The sequence below is a fragment of the Canis lupus genome, chromosome 33 (assembly GCF_048164855.1).
Source record: "Canis lupus baileyi chromosome 33, mCanLup2.hap1, whole genome shotgun sequence".
In the NCBI taxonomy this organism is placed as follows: domain Eukaryota; kingdom Metazoa; phylum Chordata; class Mammalia; order Carnivora; family Canidae; genus Canis; species Canis lupus.
The window spans coordinates 16,838,486-16,862,886 of record NC_132870.1 but is presented as its reverse complement, the minus strand read 5'-3'; the positions used below and the strand labels follow the sequence as shown (position 1 = coordinate 16,862,886).

Below are 24,401 nucleotides of genomic sequence, written 5' to 3'. Positions count from 1 at the left end.
CCTGCCCACCCCTGCTTTCTTGTTCTCACAATTTGTTATCCTAATGAAGACACAAAATATAAAAGATTTGGCTTAAAATCAACTTCTCAAATTCAGCGATGTTTATCCAGTGGAACGTCGCCCAATCTTTTAGTTTGACAAATGGTTCTACTCTCACGTTTACCGAATACATTTTTAAAACTCCTCCTTTTACCGTCTCCGCACGCACACTATAGTCGCTTAAAAAAAAAACAAAAAACAACAACTTTGAACCTGACACCCAGAATAATCTTTTCCTCCGTGCGGACCCTGAGGTGAGAATGGGTGCACTGTTTAGTTTCTGCAGCTGACTCAAAAATAGAAACATTTTCTACTAAGGAACTAATTCAGAAAGACAAAATAAAAGCAAACGTTATCTTCTATAGTGGAATAAGTAGACTTGTTTGGCGGAGGAAAGACTGAACGTCAACAATTTCCTAGGATAACTGCAGGCTTCTAATTTTTGAACCAAGGAACCCCATCCCCTTTCTCCTTAAGTTTTTCCCATTGTTCTCTTTTCCATTCCTGCCTTCAACTTACCCCCATCCACTACCACTAGGGAAGGGAAAAGAGGGAGGGAGGAAAGGAGAGAGAGAGAGATTGAGAGAGGGAGAGAGAGAGAGAGAGAGAAACTGAGAAAGCTCGGGCTGTGTGTTTTTTTTTTGATGGATGGCAAAAAACTTCAACTTGGCTAAAGTTTTTATGAAGTGGAAATGGGTAACCTTGGTAAAGATCACTACTCCTGGTGAGATCTTAGGAGACATGAAACACGTGCCTCCCCTTGTAGAGGTTGTTGGGGCCAGGTGTGAGGAAGACGGAAAAGATCCTGGCTATTGAAGTGGCAAAAATGGTTGCAAATTTTTGGGGAAATTTTACCTAACGACTTATTTACGGACTTGATAACTGGTACTGCCTGAAACTACAATGTTTAATGACAGAATTTTTCTTCAAAACTCTTAGATTCGCAATTAACTAGGAGACTGAGCTCAAGTCTTCAGCATCCTTTCGAAATTGTTTTTAATGCTTATATCAGAACGGAATAAGTGACAAATAAAAGTTATTTCCACGTTTATTTTTATCATTTGCAAAAGAAAATACATAAAACAATGGCAGTTGGCTTTGCTAAATTAAAATAAAATGATCTCGAGTAGAAAAACGTAAAAAAAAAAAAAAACGAATCAAGGTAAGTAGAAATGGTAGCAAACAATCAATAATAAATAAGTTTCCTAACATTAACAAAGCAAAATAAAATTGACCAAATGCTTTTGACACTACTGGATTTTTTTTTTAATTTTAATTTTTAAACAAACATTTGCAAAGAGCTTAAGGATCATAAGTGGCCTTGTTTAAAACAACAACAACAACAACAACAACAACAACACAAAAACTGGTCTGCAATTGGCAGCTGAGTTTGTCCTGGAGCCGCAGCAGTAGCGGCTGATAAAGTGCGTGCGCCAAGTTTCCTAGAAGACGCCAACATCATCGCGATCCGATATACATACTGGGTATGTTTATACAATATATAAACCTAAGAGTCCTCTGTTTTCTAACGTTCCATCGTCAAAGGTTATTCACTTTGGAGCCATTCACTTTGCGTTTCATGATACATTTTGAGAAAATCCTTCGGAATACTAACTCTCCCACACGTGAGTGCGCACAACACACAGGGATGAATGCCCAGGGCATAAAATAAATTAAAACACAAACCAGCGACTGAGAAGAAAATGCGACATCTTAGCAGCGTATTGGCAGCAGGGAACTAGAAGGATGATGCATATTTGGGTACATATAATCATTCCTCATCTACCTACGGGGAGGGGGGGGGGAGGTGGGAGGAAAGAACACAACTTTAACAGCAAGTTTTCATCAATATGGACCACAGGAAGTTCGGGACAGCGGCGGCTTTTGCAAACCATCAAATATAGCTGCCATGTGAAGCCAAGTCGTTGCTAAACAACGACAATCGCAGAGCAAAAATGAAAAGGGTGCGGGGATCTTTAACCGCGGGGCTTCCCGCGCACTGGGCAAGGGCGATTTCGTTTCTGTCTCAGTTTTCAGGTTTCTGTCACCTTCCTAACTTGCCTCATCTGAGTCACTGTAATGGGAATGGGGGGAAAACTCCCCGTCGCTTCTGTGGGACCGGGGCGAAGTTTTGCTACTTTCTTCCTGCCCCGGCTGCAGGATGCCCCCGGGCAGGGAAGGCGACAGGTTCTTTTGCGCCATCATCGCCGTCAGGGCGCTGTCCTCGAAAGTCGGGAAGTGCAGAGCGTCCAGCTGCACCGCGTATCCTCCCGCGGGGGCCGGGGCCGAGAAGCGAGTCCGGCAACCTCCGGGCGCCGAGGGCCGCTGGCCCCCTCCCGAGGCCGGCTGGGCTCCCGCTGCGCTCGCCGTGCCCGCGCCGCCTTCGTAGGGGGCGGCGGCGCGAAGGTGGTGGTGGTCGCTCTTGCAGGATGCGGGCGGCGGCGGCGGCTGCTCCCCGCCGCTGGGCGTTTGCAGCAGCTCGGACAGGGCGTTGATGTAGATCTGGGCCATCTGCAGGGTCTCGTATTTGGACAGCTTCTTGTCGTTGTTGAAGGACGGGATAACGTTGCGCAGCTGGTCGAAGGCGTGGTTCAGCCCGTGCATCCTGCGTCGCTCCCTGGCGTTGGCCGCCAGCCGCCTCTGCTTCTGCACCCCGTTCACCTGTTTGCTGGAAGGGGCGCGCTGGCGGCTGCAGCCCAGCTCGTCTACTCCCACCCCGCCTTTCAGCTTACACAGCTGTTCCCGCACTTTCACTGGTCCCGGACTCTTGCTGCTGCCGCCGCCGCCGCCGCCGCCGCCGCTCCTCCTCACCAGCTCCCCCCGGCCGTCCGCCTCCTCCCGGGGCGCCGCAGCCTCAGAGACACCCAGCTCGGGGGAATGCAGCAAGTACTGGGCGGCGCGTGCCGTGCAGATGCCCTGCAAAGTAGGAGCCAGCCAGGCGCGTGGGTCGGTGCCGTCCAGGAGGGACAGCTCGGCCGGGTAGACGGGATGCTCTCTCGTCTGCAGGGTCGCAGGTGGCGGCGGCGGCGGCGGCGGCAGGTGGTGAGGCTGGGGATGGCGATGGTGGTCCCCCAACTCCTTCACTTCAGCCCACTCCTCTGCGTGCAGCAGGCGGGACATTGCACTTCGGAGGCTCGGAGGCGCAGGGTCGGAGGAGGGACTGGCAAACCAGCTCAACTACAACAAAAACCCTTCCTGGGTCTCTACTGCAATGTCTTGGTTTTTTTTTTTTTTTTTTTTTTTTTCCTCCTCGACCCTCCCCCACCCACACGGAGATCACACACACCAGGTCGCGTGCAACGAAGCTTCTCCGGTTGCTGAAGGCGCTGCGCCCCTTTAAAAAGCGGCACGCGCCAGTGTGTCTCCCCCCCCACCCCCCGCTCCCCTCCCAGCCCCCTCCTCGCGCCGGTCGCGTGTCTGCTCAGCCAATGGAGGGCGCCGGCAGGCGCGTGCGAGCAGCCAATCAAAGAGTTTTTACACCCGGAGAAAAGTTCCTGCGTACAGAAGGCTGAAGCGCCCGCTCAGTGGTCCGCCCCCCCCCCCGCCCATTCTTCTATCCCTTTTAAGTTAGTCAAATTCATATGTTAATTGCAGGTTGTAATTCGACTCCGCAGTTGCGCCCGCGCGCGGGCGGCGGGGGTGCGTGAGCCGATGCGGATGCGGATGCGGATGAGGATGCGGATGCGGATGCGGAGCGCTCTCCCCGCGGGAGGCTGAGCGCGGCCGGCGGCGCCGGGGCTGCCCGGGCGCTGCGCGCGGGGACGAGCCCGCCCGCCCTTGGCTGCCCGCGCGCGAGGATCGCAGCTCCCGCCGCTTGTGCCCGAACGTCTCAAAGCTCTCCTGTGTGTACGCCTGTGAATATAAAGCTTTCAGGATGCACGTTCATAGATCACAAGTGATTGCATAGATACATAGTTGCTGAGACCCACTATTTACACTGCATGTTAGAATTAAAAACTAAAAAAACAAAAAAACAAAAAAACAAAAAAAAACCGAACTGTCTCAGGATACGTTTCTGAATTTTCATCTCTGGCCCCAGATCGACACTATGTAACCTAGTAAAGTCGTGGTACGGGGATAGGACGCACTAACTTCGATCCCGCAGTCTTCTCGGGGCCCCCTTTCCAGCACCCCGGCCAACTAGGACTGGAATCTGTAGGAGACTCTGCTGAGCGGATGTAGGACACGCATATTTTACAGCTTCAACACCCACGGGAGGACTCCTTACGGGGTGCGGAGTCGTGGGGTGGTGCCCAAAGAAACAGGAAAGGCGCCTGCGTTCCCTGCAGGTCTGAACCTTTCCAAGGTGCAGAACCTCAGAGTTACCTTCCCCTTCCGCTTCAGGAGCCCTGGGTTTATTTAATGGGGCGCGCTGCTTCTCCGGCAAACACCCAGGAACACCACAGCCTAACCCACTCCACGCCGCCCTCCGTTGAGTTCGGGGTGCTCTCCCCAGCACCCCGTATTCCCACCCCCCACCCCCAGCCCCACCATCCCGGCCGCCAGCCCGAGAGCCGAACCCCGGGAGGTCCCGGGCGAAGCGGGGACGCCCTCGCTCAGGTGAGCTGCTTCCTCCCGGCCCTGAGCCCAGGCCTCTTGAATTCACAACAAAAACCAATCAGAAGCGCCCTGGCCCGGGAACGCCCCGGCCTGGGTCCCACAGGGCCGCACCTCGGGGCGCTTTCCCCGCATTGGCCTTGGGGCGCAGCAGTGGGACGCAGCCAGCGGGTGCTGGTGCTGGTGCTGGTGCTGCTCTCTGCTTCTGCGGGGAAGGGAGCTTCGTCCTCTCGAAAAGATGGTGAAAAGGAAAGCTAGCAGAGAGAGCTCCGGGAACCTGGATTTGCAGGGCACCGGAATGACTGAAAGTTGTTCTTGCTAGTATTCGCGGGGACTTGATCTAACCTGCTACTTAGAACTCCCTGGGCAGGGGCGCCCGGGTGGTTCAGGGGTGCAGTGTCTGCCTTGGGGTCAGGTCGTGATCCAGGGGTCCTGGGATTGAGTCCTGCATCAGGCTCGCCTCAGGGAGCCTGTTTCTCCCTCTCCCTGAGTCTCTGCCCCTTTTTGTATATCTCTTGAATATATAAATAAAATCTTTAAAAAAAAAAACCCTGTGGGTGTCAAATTACAACTTTCAGAAAAATGATGAACCATCTTCTGTCTAGGTACGGCCGTGTAAGCGGCCAGAGTCGGGCAGTATCAGTTGTTTGTATTGCATTTTATTCCTAACAGTTCCCAACTGTATCAGCTGAAAGTTACTCCTTCCACATTAGGTCACTACCAAATATGTAGGATGCCCCCATTTTCCTTGGGCTTGCATTCATCCAGACGGTTTGTTTATACTTTAGATTTGACTGCGTAACTGCCAAAAACTCATTTTCCTTTGAGCTTAAATAGTTTTATGGGCTGTAGCCAAATATTTGTCAGATACATCGAATATTGATCCTAATTTGCTAGCTTTATATATGATTATTAGCATTATCACTTCTTTGGTGCAAGACTCAATTTTTAAGTGGGTAAATTAGAGTGGCCCAATAATGTGAGGGGCAGTAAGATTTTTTTAATAGGTTGTAGTGAAATACATGCTTTTGCATTTAGAGTATACAGGAAGCTATTTTCTTTGCCTTCCCTTCCCTCCCCTTCTCTTCCATAGGTGGGGCTGAGGAAGCTAGGCTTCTGAGCTGGGGAAGGGGACACAGGGCCCAGTGCTGCAGGGTTAGAGCCTGAATAGTGTGAGCAGGGTGCCCCTGCAGAGGGTTTGTGGCATATGATGTCAATCATCAAGTTAGGCAACTGTCTGTAGGGGCTGGATGGTGGTGCAGCCCCAGAATTTAGGGTTTGTTTGAGCAGAGGGAGGAGAGCTTCTATGTGCTTGGACTGCTGGATCAGTGACATAAGGAAGGATTAATGAAAAAAAGTAAATATTTGGGGACAGAGTAAGGTTTCTCACTGTCATAGAAAGGAGTTACAAATATAGAAATGGAAAAAGCTGTAGTGTTGGATTCAAATTGGAAATTCTGCTATAAATATATTGTTTTCAATATGTATAGATGAAATAGAGATAAGCAGATACAAATCTGGGGTATGTGTGTACCTATATATATTCTCTTGTTCCTTTCATTCTCAAGGCCTGGGATCAGAATGAGCATATCTAGTTCTCAGACTTTAATTTTTAAATAAAATTGTCCACTAAAAAGAACTGGCGTTCTTGAGGAAATGGACTGATTCCAAGAACGGGGCAGAAAAGATACAAGATAAACATAAAACATCTTGTATCAGAAATAAGGAAATGTGATGGAGACATGTCAAGGACCAAAGAAGCCTGCTTGAAGAGGCTTCTACAGACAAAACATAGGACAATTTGAGCATCAAAATATGTAATGATAGGGATCCCTGGGTGGTGCAGCAGTTTGGCGCCTGCCTTTGGCCCAGGGCGCGATCCTGGAGACCCGGGATCGAATCCCACGGCGTGCTCCCGGTGCATGGAGCCTGCTTCTCCCTCTGCCTGTGTCTCTGCCTCTCTCTTTCTCTCTCTCTCTGTGACTATCATAAATAAATAAAAATTAAAAAAAAATATGTAATGATAGTAATAGATTACTACTACAACAGAATATAACTACTAATATAACAGAATGAATAATTGCATTGAAAGTTTGATGAATACTTAGTCACAAAATATGTGTTGATTACAAATGAAAGAAGATGGACTCTACTGCCATGGAGAACTATGGGAGACACCAACTTTATCATGTGATCAAAGTTAATACCACCAGCAATGGGATAAACCAAAGTTACAAAGTGCCATTTGTTATGATGTAGAAAACTCAGCATTGCTTCCAGGATATTCCTACCAAAGATGCATACCCCAAATCCAATCAAGAGAGAACATGATGAGGCACTTTCGTGGCTCAGTAGGTTGAGCTCTCGACTCTTGATTTTGGATCAGATCACAATCTTGGGGTTCTGGGATTGAGCCTTCAGATGGCTCCTTGCTCATCAGGGGAGTCTGCTTAAAGATTTCCTCCCTCTGCTTCTGTCCTCCTCCTCCACTCTCTCTCTCTCTCAAATAAAAAAACAAATCTTAAAAAAAAAAAAAAAAAAAAGAAGAGAGAGAACATCGAGCCAACCCAAACTGAGAGAACTTCTAGAAAATAACCGGCCTTGGGGCACCTGGGTGGTTGAGTGTCTCTGCTTTTGGCTCAGGTTGTGATCCCGGGATCCTGGGTTCTTGTCTGGAATTAGTAATCCATCTCAATCCAAGCATCATACCATAGTGTGTTGAGGCCTATGCTTTAAGTTAAGTCATGCTCTGTCTAGCCACAGCACAGTGTTTATCTAATGGGTTTAAAAAGTCTTAGGCTTTAATGACTATTCCATTCACAAGAACTCAAAGAATATTTCTCTAGAGGTGCCAAAAATTGAATATAAACTTCAAAGTATTCTCTTACAGGTTATTTAAAATACAAATTTCCTAATCATGATGAATTCTCCTATGCAGTGTTCTGATCAGGTTACAACCATTAAAAAAAAAAAAAAAAAAGAAAAGAAACAAACACCACCCCCCTCCCCATGCAAATGGATTGTTTTTACCATTGGTTGTAGCCTTACCTTAATAATTGGCAATTATGGGAAAGAATTGGGCATTTATCCAGTAATTCTGATATGAATGGTATTTCAGAGTAATCAGATAGTCTTATTTTGGTTCATCAGGAAAATTTCTTTTCAGAATACTTCCATCTAATAAAGTAGAAAAAAATAGAACATTTTTAAAAATCAATTATTAGAAACTCCTAATAAAAATTTCTATTTAGGCAGTCATTAACAATGAAGGAACAATTAGATCAAAGCTTGGGGAATTTTACAACAAAGGGGTTCATCTGTCAACATGAACCCTAGTCATCAGTCTTAGTAACATTGTTTAGAGTAGAAGACACTGATATTATGTGTTTCTCAGTTTTCCATGAATTATGAAGTACACAGACTCCTATGAAATACTGTTTAAAAAAGAAAAAAAAAAGAATCTGACTTTAATTAAGGCTTCAAGATAGCCTTCTGTTTACAGGAAATACGGGGGCTACCATATCAAGTAAATGATATCACAAGAATGCAAAAAGCCAAACCCACATCATTTAACATTCTACAGAACAAATGTTCAGTTTCAACAAGTGTGTGACATGAAGAAAGAAGGAGGGCGGTGAAGAATTACTCTCGATTAAGATAGTCTTATGATACAGTACCAAAAGCAATGTGTGGACCTTGTTTGGATTCAGATTCAATAGTAAAGGGACTTTTTAAAAAGACAGTTGATAAAACATGCATTTGATCTCAGTATTACGTGATACCATTGAGTTATTGTTATTTTTCTCCAGTTACAACAAAGGCAATGTAGTTATCTAAGAGGCTCTCTATGCCTCAGAGCCACACATAGATGCATGTGGGGGTGAAATAGCATGAGGTCTATGATTTCCTTCAAAGTATTTCATCATAATATCAACAATATGAAAAAGAAATAGTGAAGCGAATGTAGAAAAATCTTAATAACTGCTAGATATGGGTGATGTAAAGATTAGACCATTAGCTCTATTTGCCCATGAAAATTTTTACAGTAAGGACTTTTTAAAAAGCCAGTGGCTTCTCACTGTCTAGTACATATCACCTACATAGCCTAGCTCTGCTTTAAAATCCCAGTTATCTAGTCCTAACCTATGTTTCTAAACTGAGATTTCATTTTTCCTTATGCAGAATGTTTCTTGAAATGTATCTTAAAGATCATCTACCTGCATGAGAATCACTTGGGATATTTATTAAAAAGGTAGAATATATACCAAATATATTTGGTATATATGGGACCCTATCCCATATACCAAATCAGCTTTATCAAGGGAGCCCAGGACTTGTAAATAGATAAACACTTCAAGGGATTCTTAGACATGTCCTACGTTAAGGACTATTTTTCTAGAAGTTTTCCTGTGTTCTATTCAGCTACTTTATATTTCTGGGAACTTGTATTGTAATTCCTGTCACCATAAATACAATAATCCCACAACACCTATCATTCAATTCTACTTACTAAAGTGTAATCTAAGACTCAAAGTCTAGATCAAATGCCACCTCCTCTAGGAATTCTTCCCATGTCATTTCTAGGACCATCATTTGTCCTTTAGCAAGGAGGTGAAAGTGTGGTGTCTTCGGGTCAATTCACTAGTAGCTTGTTGGAGAAATTCAAAATTGCATTCATTTATAAATGCCTCAACTTACCTAAGGGTCATTGGCCACCAGGAACTGTCAACTCCTTCACAGTTTTACAGTATTACTTATCTATTGCTGCATAATAAATTCTCCAAAACTTAGTGGTTTAAACAACAGACATTTATTATATCACGGTCTGTGGGTAAGAGATTCTGGTGCTTGCTGCTTAGCTGAGTGGTTCTGGGTCAGGGTCTTTCATGAAGCTTTAGCCAAGATATCAGCTCAGGCTGTAATCTCTGAAGGTTTGACTGGGACTGGAAGATCTACCTCCCAGTTGTTTCATTCACATGGCTGGAAAGTTAGCCGTGGCAGGTGGCCTGTTTCTCCACATGTGGATTTCTCCATGGGGGTGTTTGAGTGTCCTCTGACATATGAGCAACCTGCTTATGCCAGAGAAAGTGACTCAAGGGCGAGAGATGCAAGCTGTACTATGTTTTAGATCTACATTCCAAAGCATGCATGTCATTTCTACCATATTCTAGTTATTAAAGGTGAGTTACTAAGTGAAGACCACACTTAATGAGAGAGCAATTAAGCCCTGAATGGAAGGAGAATCAGAGAACTTGTGAACCTACGTTAAAAACTACCACATTCCTTTGTTTCATGTTAATTTCTTTGTTTCCTTTTGCAGGATGTAATTCCTCTTTATTGAACTAAGAGTGGGGAGATATTTTGGTAAAGTGAGAAAAATGCAGCAGAATGATCTGGAAGTTATATATGAAGGTTAGAGTAACTGAACCAATTCAGCAAATTACAAGTGAAGAGAAATTTCAGACTTTCTGTGGCAATTTCAAATGGCACATATTTTTAAGATTGTATTTGTGACCATTTACAATGTGACAATGTTGACTGTTGTCAACCGTTTAGACTGTCCACAGAAACCATATTATGACAGGTAATTTGCATTGTATTTCATTTTCTTACTTTTTTGTGAGATCTCTTTTTCTTTCAGTCATATTTGTGAATTTGTTTTTAATTTATATGAGTATATCCTGAGCGTTGCTTTATGCTGATTATTGGTATGGTTAGGGACAGTGGCATGCTGGTAAATGTGTAACAACTGAAAAAAATGCATGCATATATACCTATATAAGTTTATTGTAAATTTTATTGTAAAATTTATTGACATAAAGAATGTGGAACCCACTGTTTGTACATAATAATAAAATATTCAATATTCTTTGTTGTAAATTCTCTACAGCTGCTGATTCTCAGAGAATGCTTTCACTGATTTGTGCTTTTTGTGTATCCATAATTAACCAGTGGTTGCATTTGATGAAAAAATAGATTGCCCACAAGAATGTTGATTAATATTTTTCAATTGCTACTAGTGAATAAGATGAAAGTAAAACAACAATGAGCATGTGTGTTGAAACATTCAAGAGTTAATGATGTGAACAACTTCTTTGTTGAATAGGACAATTTTCCAATATTGTAAGAATATGCACAGATTTTTTTGTATTATTCATAATATAACGGCTACAGACACTGACAAATTCTTAAGTTTAATATGCATTATTAGCATTTCAATATCACTTTCTTAAGCCTAGATAATTAATAAAACAATAAAGAAAGCCTTGATTTGGGCATTTACTGATTTCTGTTGGTGCAAATACTCCTGTTGCTAAGTCAAATGGACATTTTCTTTGGCCATATGTTAAATGATTTCCTCTTCAACTCTCAACACAGTCAAAAACATTTTTTTTTCAAAATTTTCTTTTCTCTTGGTTTGGGGACACCATATTCTTCTCCTTTGTTTCTCCCTACGGTTCAGGTTGTTCTTTCTTAATTTCTTTCAGGGAGGTTATCTTCCCTATTGGGCTTGGTACTATGCTGTCATTTCCCCTTATTCTCCATTACCATCTACATGCCAATCAATAGTAAGGTCTTCTCTCAAGTCCAGCTCTTTTTCAGAGGTTTTCATTGCTCTTAAAGTAGGCACAAACATCAACAACCAGCATTCGTTTGGGGGATCGGAGAGTGTCTACCAAGGAAGTTAGATCTGAAGGTGGAATAGGAGGCAGCTAAGGAAGGCAAGTGGACACACAGTTATTATAACAGCAACAGCTAAAAAGGATTCTTGAACAGAGTCTCCAAGTGCTGCTCTCTGGCCCCTCCCTATCTCTTCTGCTTCTCTCATCCCAGTCCCAATCCCATATGGTGCTCTAGGCTCATAGTTCTTTTCTCTGCTCATAGGTGTCAAACATTTTCCCATGTCTGCCTTTACATACGTCGTCTGCAATGCTCTTCCTTTCCTGGCACATTTTTGTGTGGCTACTTCCTATATCCTGTTTTCAGGTGTGACACCTCCCTCCCCCCCCCCCCCCCCGAATTCCCTGTTTTACAATCCTGTGGTACTTATTATTTGTTCCCTTTAGTATTGCAAATCATCATCAGATGATTATTTATGTGACTGTTTATTTTCTGTTTATCTCTCCTCTGTCACCCTCCTCTCCTGCTGGTGAGGCTATTCTGCTAAAGGGCCCATTGTACAAGTACTAGGGAAACTGAGGAGGGAAGCTGGCTGATTTCCAGTGGATGAATCCCTTTTACCCCCTGGTTGTTCAGTGCCCCCTCGGTGGTAGATGGTCTATGGTGAGCTTTGGTATGGGAAATAAAGATCTGGACATTTTGTGTTCACTCCACCTCATCCATCTCCATGATGTTTCCTCATATCCCCTTGCCTCCGGTCTTCCAATCTTACTCCCTACAGACTCCTGATTAACCAGACACTGCCCAGGAATCTACATGTATTCTTGCCACATACCATTTCGTTCATCACAGAAGGCTGGTGGTCAAGTGAACCGCACAAGATTTCCTCTTCATACAATCTTCCAGAGCCTTCTCTGAGATTGGCTGTAGTGCAACAGTGGCCTATTGTCAGCTTTCAAACTTATCACCTTATCCATGATAAAAAAAACAAAAACAAAAAACTTCTCAGTATTTCCTTCTCCGTAAGCCATTACTTTTCTGTTAGCTCACTAATGGCGAGGCATTGGTGTAAAGTAATGTAAGGGTCTGGGACACATGTTTATATAACTTACTTATACTCTCTGGATCTGATTGGGTCTGATCCAGAATGTACCATCTCCACAATATGGTAGATTGCTATGTGAATACTCTCCCTCCCACTCCACTTATGACTTGATGTGATATCCAGCTCAAGGTGAGTAGCTCCAGTTGTATAGTCACTTAATCACTTAATCAATCCCTTGGTTGAGAGTCTAGTCTCTGCTAAGACCCAGTAACATGCTGGAATCTGCTTTTATGGTAAATAGTTCTCTGCTACAGATGGCATAGCCTGTGTCAAGCCTTAGGGGTCTGTGCTGGGACTCTTCTATTTGGACTTACAAAAGACTAAATGGCAACAATATGTTCCACAAATATCTCTAGCACCATGGGATCTGCTGTACCATATGATCTAAGGGACAAGAATGCTCATTCCACCGCCTAAATCTGCTACAAAGCCCTACTCAAAACTAGTTGCTGCATGAGTCAACTGATAAGTCAGAGCTGTATTTCTAAATATGGCACGTACTTTCTCCTAAATCCAAAGAGGTCTATCTGTCATTATACTTTTCTTAGTGGCAAAAGGTGCAAGGAATAATATAATTCTAAAATCATCACTAGTTTAGAAGGATCTTATGTATTTGTAGGGCCTATCTCTCACCCCCTTGGGCTACATATGCCTCACAAGGGCATTTTCTATAAAGCCATTGTCTGCTTTCCAGGTCCAATTAAAAATATGTCATCTGTAGAAGGATCACTATGATGTTCTGCAAGAGGTCCAAATAACTGAGGTTCCTTTATCACTAGAATATTAATACTATTGTTGGTTAAGATCTTGAATGTACCATTGTTCATTCCAAGTGAACGTAAACTGCTTCTAATCATCCTTCCTGGTATATCCAATGGATCAATAATTACAGAATAAGTGCATAAGTAGCAGCTGAGATCGGAACTACCACTTGGTTAGGATCACAGTAGCCCACACTCATCTGCCACGATCCATCTGATTTCTGCAAGTGTCAGGCCGATAGATGGAGACAGCTCCTCTTCCATCCTTCGCATGATACTAAATCTCTGTACTTCTATTCAGTATGTCCATTTTCTTGATTTACTATCTTGGAGGGGTGCATTTTCAGAGACTTTCACTTGGCTTCTTTTGCCACCATGGCTTTTAATCCAAGGTTTAGAGTGCAGATGTGAGCTTTCTGACAGCTGCCAATCATATTCATCTAACCTATGCCCTTAGGGACTTAAAAATGACCACAGCACTTGTACCCACTGCACTCTTGTTGGACAAAGTTGGGCAGGATTCCATTTGTCACCTGGACTTCCTATGCTCTCACTGTAATATGATATCTATGATAGCGTTTTGGTTCTCCTGGTATCAGTGTCACCTCACAACCTGTATCCAACAGAACCTTCAATATTCTGTGTATTTTTCTTTCCCAGGTATAGCTAGTTTGGGTCCATTTGCAAAAGGATTGGAGGAGTCCCTAGGGGAATTGAATATCCCTTTCCATGGATTGGCTCAAACTTGCACAAGTGTAGAAACCAGGAAAAGATTAGTGAATTGTTTCTGATGCCTAATATCAAACTTCAGCCTACCTACTTTTGATCTTCTCTATTTATGTAGATCAAACACTACTCTTGTTAGCTCCCTGTATTCATTTCCTTTTGCTATTATAACAAATGTTTTGGTCAGGGTTATCCATGGAAGCAGAGTTGATAGGTGAGTTTATATATATACATTTATGTATTTTAAGGAATTGGCTCATGAGAGTGTGGGGGCTGGCAAATGTGAACTCTGTAGAGCAGGCTAGCAGCCTGTAATTCAGGCAGGAATTAATACTGCAGGCTTGGGGCAGCAGTGCTTTTTCTATGGGAAGCCTCAATTCCTGCTCTCCAGGCCTCCAACTAACTGGTTGAGGCCTACCTACATTGTTGAGGGTAATCTCTTTTACTTGAAGTATTTGAAACTGTAGGTATTAACCACATCTATGAAATACCTTCACAGCAGCACCTAGATTAGCATTTAATTGAATAACTGGGTTCTATAGCTTAGCCAAGTCAATATGTAAAACTAACCATCACAACAAATTTCTACAAACACAATGGCTTTAAACCACATAAGTATATACCTTAGTGTTGCAGGATTAAAGGTTTGAAATCAGTTTCACTGGGCCCAAATCAAGGTGTCAGTAAGGCCATGTTCTTTCTTGAGACTCTAAGGGAGAATGTGCTTTCTTGCCTTTTCCAACTTCTAGAGGCTACCTGCACATCTTGACTCATGGCTCTTTTCTCCATCTTCAAGGCCAGCAGCATAGCCTCTTTAAATCTCTCTGGCCTCTGTTTCTGTGGTCACATCCCCATCTCTGACCCTGCCTCCTGCCTCCTTTACCTTATAAATATTCTTGTGATTATACTGGGCACACACAGATAATGCAGGATGATTGCCCCATCTCAAGATTCTTAATCACATTGCAAGTCTCTTTTACTACGTAAGGTAACATATTCACAGGTTCCAGGAGATTGGGATGTGGATGTCTTTGGGGGTGGGTTTATTCAGCTTACCACATTACCCACCTATTGTGCCCTCTAGAAGCACTGAGGTCTATTAGCTATTGCCACAGATCTCTGTCAGGGTCCCAGCATTCCCATTCTGGCTTTACTTTCTGATGTAGTAATTGCATTCACCATGCCTCTGACATTTAAGTGATACCACCTGGCTTCTGGAATAATAATTCTAGAATCCTATCATTCCGTTTACACTGATGAGCTCATTCCATGGCAACTTTCCCAACGATACATCTGACTTCAAAAGTCACTGAATTTTCTCAACCATGCCAGTGTCCTCATGCCAGCGCTTTCCTTTTTGATTGGGTGAAGAGTTTCTTTTGGGCTCTGCTGGGAAACATAGTCAGCCAATGGATTCTCTAGTCTTAAGCATTAAATATTCAGGTATATACTCCTCTAAAACTGGTATAGCTGTTCTGGCATTTCTACCTTATTTACTATAGGTCAGTGCTTCTCTCGAGTTTAAGAAACCTATTCTCGCATAATATTTGGACTTCTAGAACATTAAATCCTGTTAAATACTTCCTCTAGGTATTGCAGTACTTTTGATGAATATTTCCTTTGCATCCAAAAAAGAAAAGCACTTCCCGAAGCGGGCCATACTGGAACTTGACCCTAGATTTATGCCTATAAACTATTAGAAAGGTGGGCCAAATCTGGGATAAAGGCAAAGATTGTCATGTGAGGCATCTTGGCATAGTACCTTTGCCAGGGCTGTGTAGTGAGCCTTCTCTGCAGTTCTGCTACTCTCCCAATCAGGCCTGATTTCCAGCCCGTACTGCCCTCTGGCTGCAGTTAAAGTGGGTGTCATAGACGTTTTCTGGATTTTATGTTGTGTTGTGTTCTGAGTTGGTTGGCAGATTTGATCCCACCATTTTCTTTCAGTGGCACAATTATGGAACTTCATAATGACCTACCATAGCTGCAGTCTTTCATGACAACCACTGCTGCCATATCTCTCAAAAGGTGGAGATACAGCATAAGCCTTATTTATCCCCTTCCTCCCGCATGCTGTCCTAATTCAGGATTGAAGAGACTCTTCATAATAGTGACCTTATAGCATGACAGGGGCTATCACAACCCACTGGTCTCTGTTACTATCTGGTCGGTGAGTGATCCAATTCCAGAAATCCATCTCAGGTTATACTTCCTGGGCCATTTCCAGTGTGAATTATTTTAGTTCAGGTTCTTCCAGAAGTAGATTTTTAGACAAGGATTCAGGATGTGGTGTAATGAGTATTTGTTTCTCAATTATTTGTTAAATTGTACCTGACAATTTAGTAGGAGTGCATTTCATATTGTTGATGGTGTACATGTTATATTTCTCAATTATTTAAAAAAATCTCTCCTTGTACTATGTGAAAAAAAAATTCCAGATGGATTAAAAGTTAAATACAAAAATATGAAGACACATCTGAAGATTACAAAAGTGTTTTACTGATGTCAAGCTAAGTAGGGGTTTTCAATGCATAAAACACTGAGAGATGTAATAATCCAACAATTAATTAAATAATTTAAAATTAATAATGCTTTTTAATAATTAAGGAGTTTCACAAACTGTGGTACATAAAAATTAAAAGAACCCTTTCCATGTACAAAAATCATAAAAAGTTAAAAGTAAATGACAACTGGAAAAATATTTGCAACAAATTTTACACACAGTAAGTTAACAGACACAATAGAAAGAGGAACTATTAAAATCGATAAGAAAATGACTAGTTCCTGATAGAAAAATAGCTAAAAGATAAGAGCCAGTAATTCATGAAGGAGCAGTAGAAATGGTCCATAAAGATGAAAAACCTATTCAACCAGGAAATGCAAATTAAAACAATAAGAAAGTTTCAGTTAATTATTTCTGATTGAACAGTTGCCCTCCTCAAACATCAATGCGACAAGAAAAAGGACACAAAAGGCATAAACCCACAGAACAAAGAGACTAACTGAAGAGACCATAACAAATGAAAGATGTCAACAGATTTTTACAAAATGGAAATGATGGACAAGTGATCATTGACTTAGCAGAACTGAGAAGGCCTGCCCCTTAGTTGTCAGGGAAAGCCAAGAAGAGATGCACTGCTGCTGGCTTCCCGGGTATGTCTGAAGGCAGTGATGAGGGAAGGGTCCACGGAGCAGAGACCGCCACCTATTGCTGCTACTGGTGTGTCTGCAACTTGCAGCAGCGCTGCATTTCTAAGGCTCCTTTGCTGCTACCTCTTAACATTCTAAATTGAACCCTTGCCCCTTGTAGAGGAGTAAATACTGATGATCCCTTCACTTACTGTCATGGAAACTTCCAAAATATTTTCATCTGTACTATTGTCAATTGGGACAGTGCTTGGATCTGTTTTAAAGCTCTTCAGAACTCCTGCACACACACAGGAGAAGGCTGCGGTACTCTCGGCACCCCTGGAATATAGCTCAGAATGCCTCTTGAAGTGGAAGCTTCTGAGTAATGAGTTCTGATCATCAATTCAATTTAGGATAATGTAATAACAGTTCCCCAGGATCTTTTTTTGGGGGGGGAAAAGCTTTCCTGAATTTATTCAATGCGTATACATTGAGTACTCTCTGTGTACGACACAACAAAAAATGTAAAGATATGGCTCTTGGAAAAACCTGCAACAGCTTCTGAATTTTCTTTGGCTGCAGACTGAGTTCCTTCGTGTGGTCTGGAAGACTGCCTAGCTTGGAGAATACCCATCTTTATAACTCCTTCCCCTCTTACCTTTGTTTTGGGGCTCCAGTTCTTGGACCTGCTGCCAGTTCTCAGCCATTGGAGTTTCAGTCATCAGATGAACTTTCTCTCACTGAAGAATCACTGCTGTTCCCTGTCTGAGATGTTCTCTACTCCCTACATCCCTCTCTAAACTTCCACTCCTTGTTCTTACTTTAGCTTGAGGTTTTTATTTCTTCCAGTAAGCCTTTGGAACTAGGTCAGGGTTCTTTGTCATACACTCTTATGGTGTCTTATTCCTTTCCTTAGAAATTTAACCTCAGTTGGTAATTACACATTCACTCCTTGGTATGATTATTTATTTAATATCATTCTCCGACCCAGAGTGTGACCTCTCTGATTTTGCCCACTGTGTTAACACATTGTCTGGAACACGAATGGTCCTCAGTCAACATAAATCAAAAGAAAGAATGCTTTCGAGCAGTTTAACTTCAACTTTATTAGTTCCTTCAAAGAATGGTTTAGTTACTGCCACATTTTGTATCTAGTAAGAAAATAAAACTGCCTATGTAGATTTTCAGCTTCCAGAAATTTTGTTTTGTTTGTGGGCAAATGGAAGATGGGAAGTTTGGGATTATATTTATACTACAGCTGCTCTAATAGAAAGTATTACGTTTTCCTGATATTATTTATACCTATTCAGTTTAAAATAATTTTATTAAGTAAAGAAGTGTTGCTTATTTGGCTAGGTCATTCTAGAATATTGCAGGCAATTATCAGTGTCTGTTTCATATACTAACAGGTATTCTGTTAACTGTGAAAGTTCTTAATAAACTCTGGACTTTATAAAGACTGTGAAAAGACTCAATAGAGAAGAATTGAACTCACACAAAAGATAAGAACCATTTGCAATTTACTAGGCAGTCAGGTTAGGCATAACTGTATACATGGCATTTTGGAAAAAGAACACACAACTACACTCCTCTGTTAGCAACTTCCAGTCTCTCCTATTAGGGAGCTTGTGGATCAGGTTCTCCCAGTACTGTTCAAATTATCTTCTTTATTCTTAACCAAAGGGCTGTAATCCACTGATGTCCTTTACTTGCACACTTATTCATGATTTACCAGGTTCAGTAAGAACATCCACCTCAACAAAATCAGTTCCTTGTTGCCAATAGTAGAGAGTTCTTCGTCTGTTTGAAAGTGTGCTGGGTTCAGTCTTTAATTACAGAAATGTCCCTGCTCTCTCCACTGTTGTGTCTACTGGCCTGGTTCCATGTACTGCTGGAACGTCTAATGTGAGTTCTCTGAAAAACCTGGCACTACTGTGGGCCATGGGGAGTGGCTGGTCTCTGCATCCAGCTACCTCTTTCTGCAAAATGCTGCCTGCATTATTCTTTTCTATCCTGTCTGTCTGTCTGTCTTTCACTGGGCAGTCTCTGTGTCTTGATGTGACAGTGGGAGAGTTGATCGCCTGTGACTTTTGAAAGAGAGGTACAATTTGCAGACTAAGGTTAAGCTATGTGTCACTGTCAGACATCCCTCTGCCTACCCCTGCCTAGTGTTTCATTGTAATTGTTTCTGGCTCACTTACGTGTAATCTTTGTTAGAATGTTCTTTCTGTCCTGTAGGGCTTTGGCCATGCAAGGGCAGGCAAACTATCAATGAAAGTAATTCTTTTTAATCACCAATTTTTAATCACCAAAGAAGGAACTGGAATTCCACCAGGGAAATTATTTATTGAGTGTTATTGTTTATTTTTTATTGATAAAATAATTCATCAAAGATTTATGACAAAACTAAAAATCTCTGAAAAAGAAAAATTCTATCAACCAAGATGGCAAAAAGCATGCCTGTGGGTAAGGAAAGTTTTCTATTTGGGGCTGGCTCTGTAAGTGACATCAGTGATACTGAGGATTTTACTTCTGCAAAACTAGGCTCTAATATTGGGACTCACAGGAAAAGCTGCTGTGAGACAGACAACGTGTGGCAGAGGTGACTCCTTCTCTTGCCCGGCTGTACCCGTCCTGATACTAACTCCAACATCTTAATCTGCTTCCCAGTTTGGATCTGTCTATTCTTCTTTCTCAACTACCATGACCTGGAGATCATCTTATTTCATATGCTTGGTCTGTCATTTCAGCAACAGCTTTTCTTCTTGGCTTGGGCCTCTCTTTGCTGGGTCCTTTGGCTCAGTGCCTCTGACCTTGGGTGGCTGGTGCTCTGAGTCTCTCTGGCTCCCTTCCCACAACAAGTAGTGATTGTAAACTAAAAGACACTGTTTTAATGTAAAAAAATTACAAGTATTGAAAATGAAAATTGAATAGTAGAACCTTAAGAAAAGATTTGGGAATTTCTCAGCTCATCAGGTTTGTAGATTAGATCACTATTCTGACATAATGGCAAAGAGGAAATTGTGAATTATTTTTCATTACATTTAAAAATATTTTAAAATTGATATAAACATTGAAAAGTGATACAAACATTGAATTGACATTTTTCCTATAAATCTCTTTCCTTGCTCCAGGAAACTGAAGAATGGATTATAGTTGAAATTTTATATTTTAGGCTGAAGATCTTACTCCAGAGCTTGTGGGATGCCAATCCTGTCTGATCTTTTGTAACGTAATCATCATTCTCTTCACTCAGGAGATCTATTACAGAAACTTCATGCTAATCCTGGAGGCACATGCTAATATGTTCTTGGTTTTGAAGAAGGTGGTGTATTCGAAGTAGAAGGCAAAAATCAATTTTTTTTTTCTTAAAGGATTTCTGGGTATCAATGGCTCCATAAGTGCTCTATTTAAACTTCTATCCAGGACTGAAATACAGTCAGTGTTCCAACCTGGGATAGACTTTCAATGAGATGGAGCTCAAATTTGATCAGCCAGTCCAGAATCGATTTTGACTCAGCAGAAATAGGAGGTCAGGTTAGGGCTTGTCTATGGGGGTAGCATAGGAAACATGTGTGGGATTCCTCATTGGGCTGTGTGTGTGTGTGTGTGTGTGTGTGTGTAAGAGGAACATATAAGACTTGCAAGCCCCTGAGTACATCTCAGCACATGTCTGTTGGACAGACAGGGAACAGACAAGTCAAAATCAGAAACACAAGAGCCAGTTTGGCTTGAGGGAAAGACTGTGCTTAAAGAAGAAATGTGTCACCAAATCTTTGCTTTAAATGAATGCCTAGGAGTTTCTCTTGCCAGCCCAACTGGAATAGTCAGGTGGTAAGGATGGCTTGTATTTTGTTTGAGTCAGTGTCTCCTTTCACCAAGTCTTCTTGCTCTATCTTGGGAGGCATGTTCCCCACTGGAGTGGCTGGTGATTCCTTTGGCAGCTAGAGCCCAGGTGATTCCCTGAATTATTGTTGTCTGGTTAGTTCTCTGGGGCCAATAATAGGTTCTTTACAATGGGTTCTGGGGAAAGCCTTCCCTTAAGAGGGCTGACCAGTATCTGGGTCCAGTCAAGTGTTAATGGTGGAATGTCTGTATGGCGATAGGGCCCTGGCTTTGGTCCTGTGGCTTCTATACTTGTCATCTTGTGAGGCATCAGAATTCCCATACTGAAACCAGATATCCAGGAGGGCATGTACTTTATCTTCTTGTATCATTCACTTGCATGGGGGGCTGGTGTGATAGTACATCCTTCTGGTAGGTTATACTATTGTATTTGGTAGGGAGAAGAAAGAACCCATGAGAAATGGGGTGATCAAAAATAAAAAAGTTTACAAAGTGCTTTCACAAACATTTTCACTTGATTCTCACAACAACCCTGTGAGGTAGGTACAGTATATAATGTTTTTATTTTTATTTTGCAAAGAAAGACACCAAAGACCAAAGGGTTTAAGTGATTTGCCCACAGTCATAATAGTGCCAGGACCCAAGCTTGAAGCCACATTTTCTAACTTTACAGCCTGATTCCACCTATGAGCAGCTACAATCTGACGGCTACCAGTTTGATGACATGAGAAGGCGCTTAGTAAGTGAGCATCTAACTTGTTCAAAAGTCAGGTGATTTAGAAATAATACATTAGTAACCAGAATCCATAGGATCACCACTTGCAGGGGGTCCCCAGGGGACTGTTGCTTGTTGGCTTGAATCTTGTGGGTTGCTTTGGCATATTAGAAGATCATCTGTGAATCAGCCTGGGCAACTAGGAGCTCCTTGGGTGGTCAAAGAACAGAGATGAGGGAATTCTCATGGCCATCATTACAATGCTCTAGCACTCACCATGCTGTTTAATTGTCTGACATCCCCATTGGAATGTAAACTCATTAGGGGCAAGCACTATGACTCATTCATCATTGTAGTCTCAGAATTTAATACAGTACTGGGCACATGATAGGTCCTCAATAAAAACTGGTTGAATTCGAGAGGGATTGAGATGTTTTATGGGGTGCTTCCACATTTTACTTGTAAGAGATTGATTGGCATGGAAGAGGTATTATAGATGAATATGGGGCCAGGTATAGAGAATACTCAGTTATTTTGGTGGTGGGTAGTATACATGGCACTGCTATTCCAGAGTGTGATCTCATAATCCAAGTGATCTTTATCTACAATGACAAATTTGCTAGATGTGGACTCAAACAGGAGGCTCTGCATTAGCCAGGGATCCATGCAGAATGCAGATATTTGATGGCCATTGGGGGTGAGGCAATGTCCCTTAGCATAGAGAAAAGTGGATCATTTGGACAAATGTGAAGATAATGTTGTTTTAGTAATATGGACAGAGCTCTGTGACATAATTCTCCAAAGATGATTCATCACAATCACCAGTATTTCAATAGGGTTGGAAAAGGCCTGTGTCTTTTTCTGCTTTGATTCTGCCAAGACATATTCTCCTTGGTCCTCCATGTCTTCCTGAACACTTGGCCATCAGAAGTCCCAAGACCCACAGTTGAGACTGTGGTGTATCTTAAATAGGTAGAAGCTGGAGGACAAAGCTGCTATAGTACAGACTTGGACCTCAGTGTGAATGCTCCCGACCAGGACACATAGACAAGAAGTCCACTGCATAGAAGCATCCCTCCAAGGCTAATGGGCTGGCTTGGGCAAGACCCATAACCTTTGGTTGAAATGGCAGTCCTGTTGTTGCTCTTCTCTAAGTGGGTTACAACAAAGATTGTTTGGGTGTCACAACCTGGTGAGTTCAACTTCCTTGGAATGAATAAGAATTTTTAATTTAGGATATAGTACATTAGCTCACCAGTTTTGGGTATTCAGGATCTATCAGGTCCTGAAATCAGTAGGTGGGAAAGAGATCAGCAGCTGTGGTGCTGGTAGAGGTTACGGATCATCCAGAGGACCTCCCAGTTGTGATGATTGGTGCAGGCTATGACTGGATGCTTGGCTTCTCCAAGTATTGGCGCCAAGTTTCAAACATGGCCTTAATGGCCAAACATTCCTTCTTTCAGATGTTGTAGTTTCATTCTGCAGGGATGAAGCCTGTGGGAAAACAAAGCATAAGGTCACATCAAGGTTGATTTCAGGCAAGGTTTGGCTTTCCATGGTTCTACCACTACTTACAAGGCATTGGCTCCACTTTAAAGGTCCATTGTAAACAAAGTGGAGCATGATTACAGCCATTGCAAACCTCCCATGTTGGGCTTCGTAGGTTTTCTGGACTCCCGGCAGCCATCAGAAAGCAGGGTATACTGACTGCTGGTTCATTAGAACCTGTTTAAGGGAGGGCCTTGGAGTTCAGCCAGGTCTGGATTAGGATGCATTGGTAGGTTACACTGGACTGGATAAGGCCTAGGATATCTTCACCAGAGGACAAAGTGAGTATCACCCTCACACAGAGTCAAAGTTGGTGTGGATCTACAATTACATGTAATGTCCTGCAACCTGTTTCCTTAGGTCTTGACTTAGTTACTAGTTTCTGACCACACATAAGCTTTTACAACTAATAGCAATGGTGATATAAAACCTATTAAAGTTGTGATCACTAATTGGATTTGATATTGCTCAATACATTCGAACCTACGTATTTAAATATGTGCTCTTTTTTTTTTAAACTGAAGTTTAGTTGACACACAATGTTATATTAAAGTGTACAACATAGTGATTCAACATGATTCTACATCATGCAATGCTCACCACAAGCATAGCTACCATCTGTCACCATACAATGCTATTACAATACCATTGACTACATTTCCCTATGTTGTACCTTTCATTTTCATGACTTATCCATTCTATAGTGGGAGGCCTGTACCTCCCACTCCCCTTCACCCATTTTTCCCATCCCTCCACACTCCCTCCCCTCTGGCAACCATCAGTTTCTTCTCTGTATTTACCAGTCTGGTCCTGTTTTTTTGTTTGTTTGTTCATTTGTCTTGTTTTCAGGCTCCACTAAGGAGCGAAAGCATATAGTATTTGTCTTTCTCTGTCTGACTTATTTCACTTAGTATAATACCCTCTAGGCCCAACCATGTTGTTGCAAATGGCAAGGTATTTTTTTCCCATGGCTAATATAGTATATATATCTATATGTCTATATCACACCTTCTATATTCATTCAACTATTGATGATTGAATATGTGCTCTTAAGTACGGGACTTCCCTTTTTCTTGAAACCTAAGGTGTAGACCTCATAATTTAGCCATTAAATAAGAGAATCATAAAAATTTAGATCAATAGCAGTAGCCTTGAACCTAGGCATAGATCATGATTTTTAACTTAGAACTGCTTCTGAAGGCATTAGTGTGATCCTTGCCTCTTTGTTAGGAGAACTTGTGCCCAGGTTTTATATCTATCAAAATCTTTGCTAACATTCTAGAATTTAGAGAAAACTAAGTGTCTCTAATAGTGTTAGGGGATTGATGGCAGTGGCCAGTTAATTACATTAGAAAAA

The 24,401-nt window shown here is 42.3% G+C and overlaps 2 protein-coding genes and 2 long non-coding RNA genes across 7 annotated transcripts in view; 1 reads left to right on the top strand and 3 right to left on the bottom strand.

Annotated features, from left to right (window-relative positions):
- Positions 1-1,074: 1,074 nt before the first annotated feature.
- On the bottom strand, positions 1,075-3,379 carry ATOH1 (atonal bHLH transcription factor 1). The gene has a single exon (XM_072810028.1). The coding sequence runs from the start codon at positions 3,157-3,159 to the stop codon at positions 2,092-2,094; it is 1,068 nt and encodes a 355-aa protein (XP_072666129.1). The 5' UTR covers positions 3,160-3,379; the 3' UTR covers positions 1,075-2,091.
- A 1,828-nt stretch (positions 3,380-5,207) lies between these two features.
- Positions 5,208-15,018, bottom strand: LOC140623980 (uncharacterized). Of its 3 annotated transcripts, none has more exons than XR_012023549.1 (4): positions 14,878-15,018; positions 12,053-12,185; positions 7,645-7,773; positions 5,208-6,579 (listed from the first exon to the last, which is right to left on the bottom strand). It is a non-coding gene; the product is annotated as an uncharacterized lncRNA (long non-coding RNA). The 3 variants fall into 3 exon arrangements; XR_012023550.1 differs by lacking the exon at positions 5,208-6,579 and adding an exon at positions 6,778-7,116; XR_012023548.1 differs by lacking the exons at positions 5,208-6,579; positions 7,645-7,773 and adding an exon at positions 10,282-11,309.
- Positions 15,019-15,075: 57 nt separating this feature from the next.
- Positions 15,076-24,401, top strand: part of LOC140624032 (uncharacterized) — a 28,020-nt gene continuing 18,694 nt past the window's right edge. Inside the window, exon 1 of the long non-coding RNA XR_012023579.1 lies at positions 15,076-15,252. This is a non-coding gene — a long non-coding RNA (uncharacterized lncRNA). The remainder of the gene's footprint in view (positions 15,253-24,401) is intronic.
- GRID2 (glutamate ionotropic receptor delta type subunit 2) overlaps positions 18,439-24,401 on the bottom strand; it is a 1,466,011-nt gene continuing 1,460,048 nt past the window's right edge. For both annotated transcript variants that reach the window (XM_072810836.1, XM_072810835.1), the window contains one exon: positions 18,439-22,990. Coding sequence is in view for 1 of the 2 variants with exons in the window: in XM_072810835.1 (XP_072666936.1) it covers positions 22,832-22,990 (159 nt within the window). In the remaining variant the exon portion in view is untranslated. The remainder of the gene's footprint in view (positions 22,991-24,401) is intronic.

What these genes read in the sequence shown, in the direction of transcription:
- ATOH1 (XM_072810028.1), bottom strand. Translation starts at nt 3,159, where the DNA reads ATGTCCCGCCTGCTGCACGCAGAGGAGTGGGCTGAAGTGAAGGAGTTG.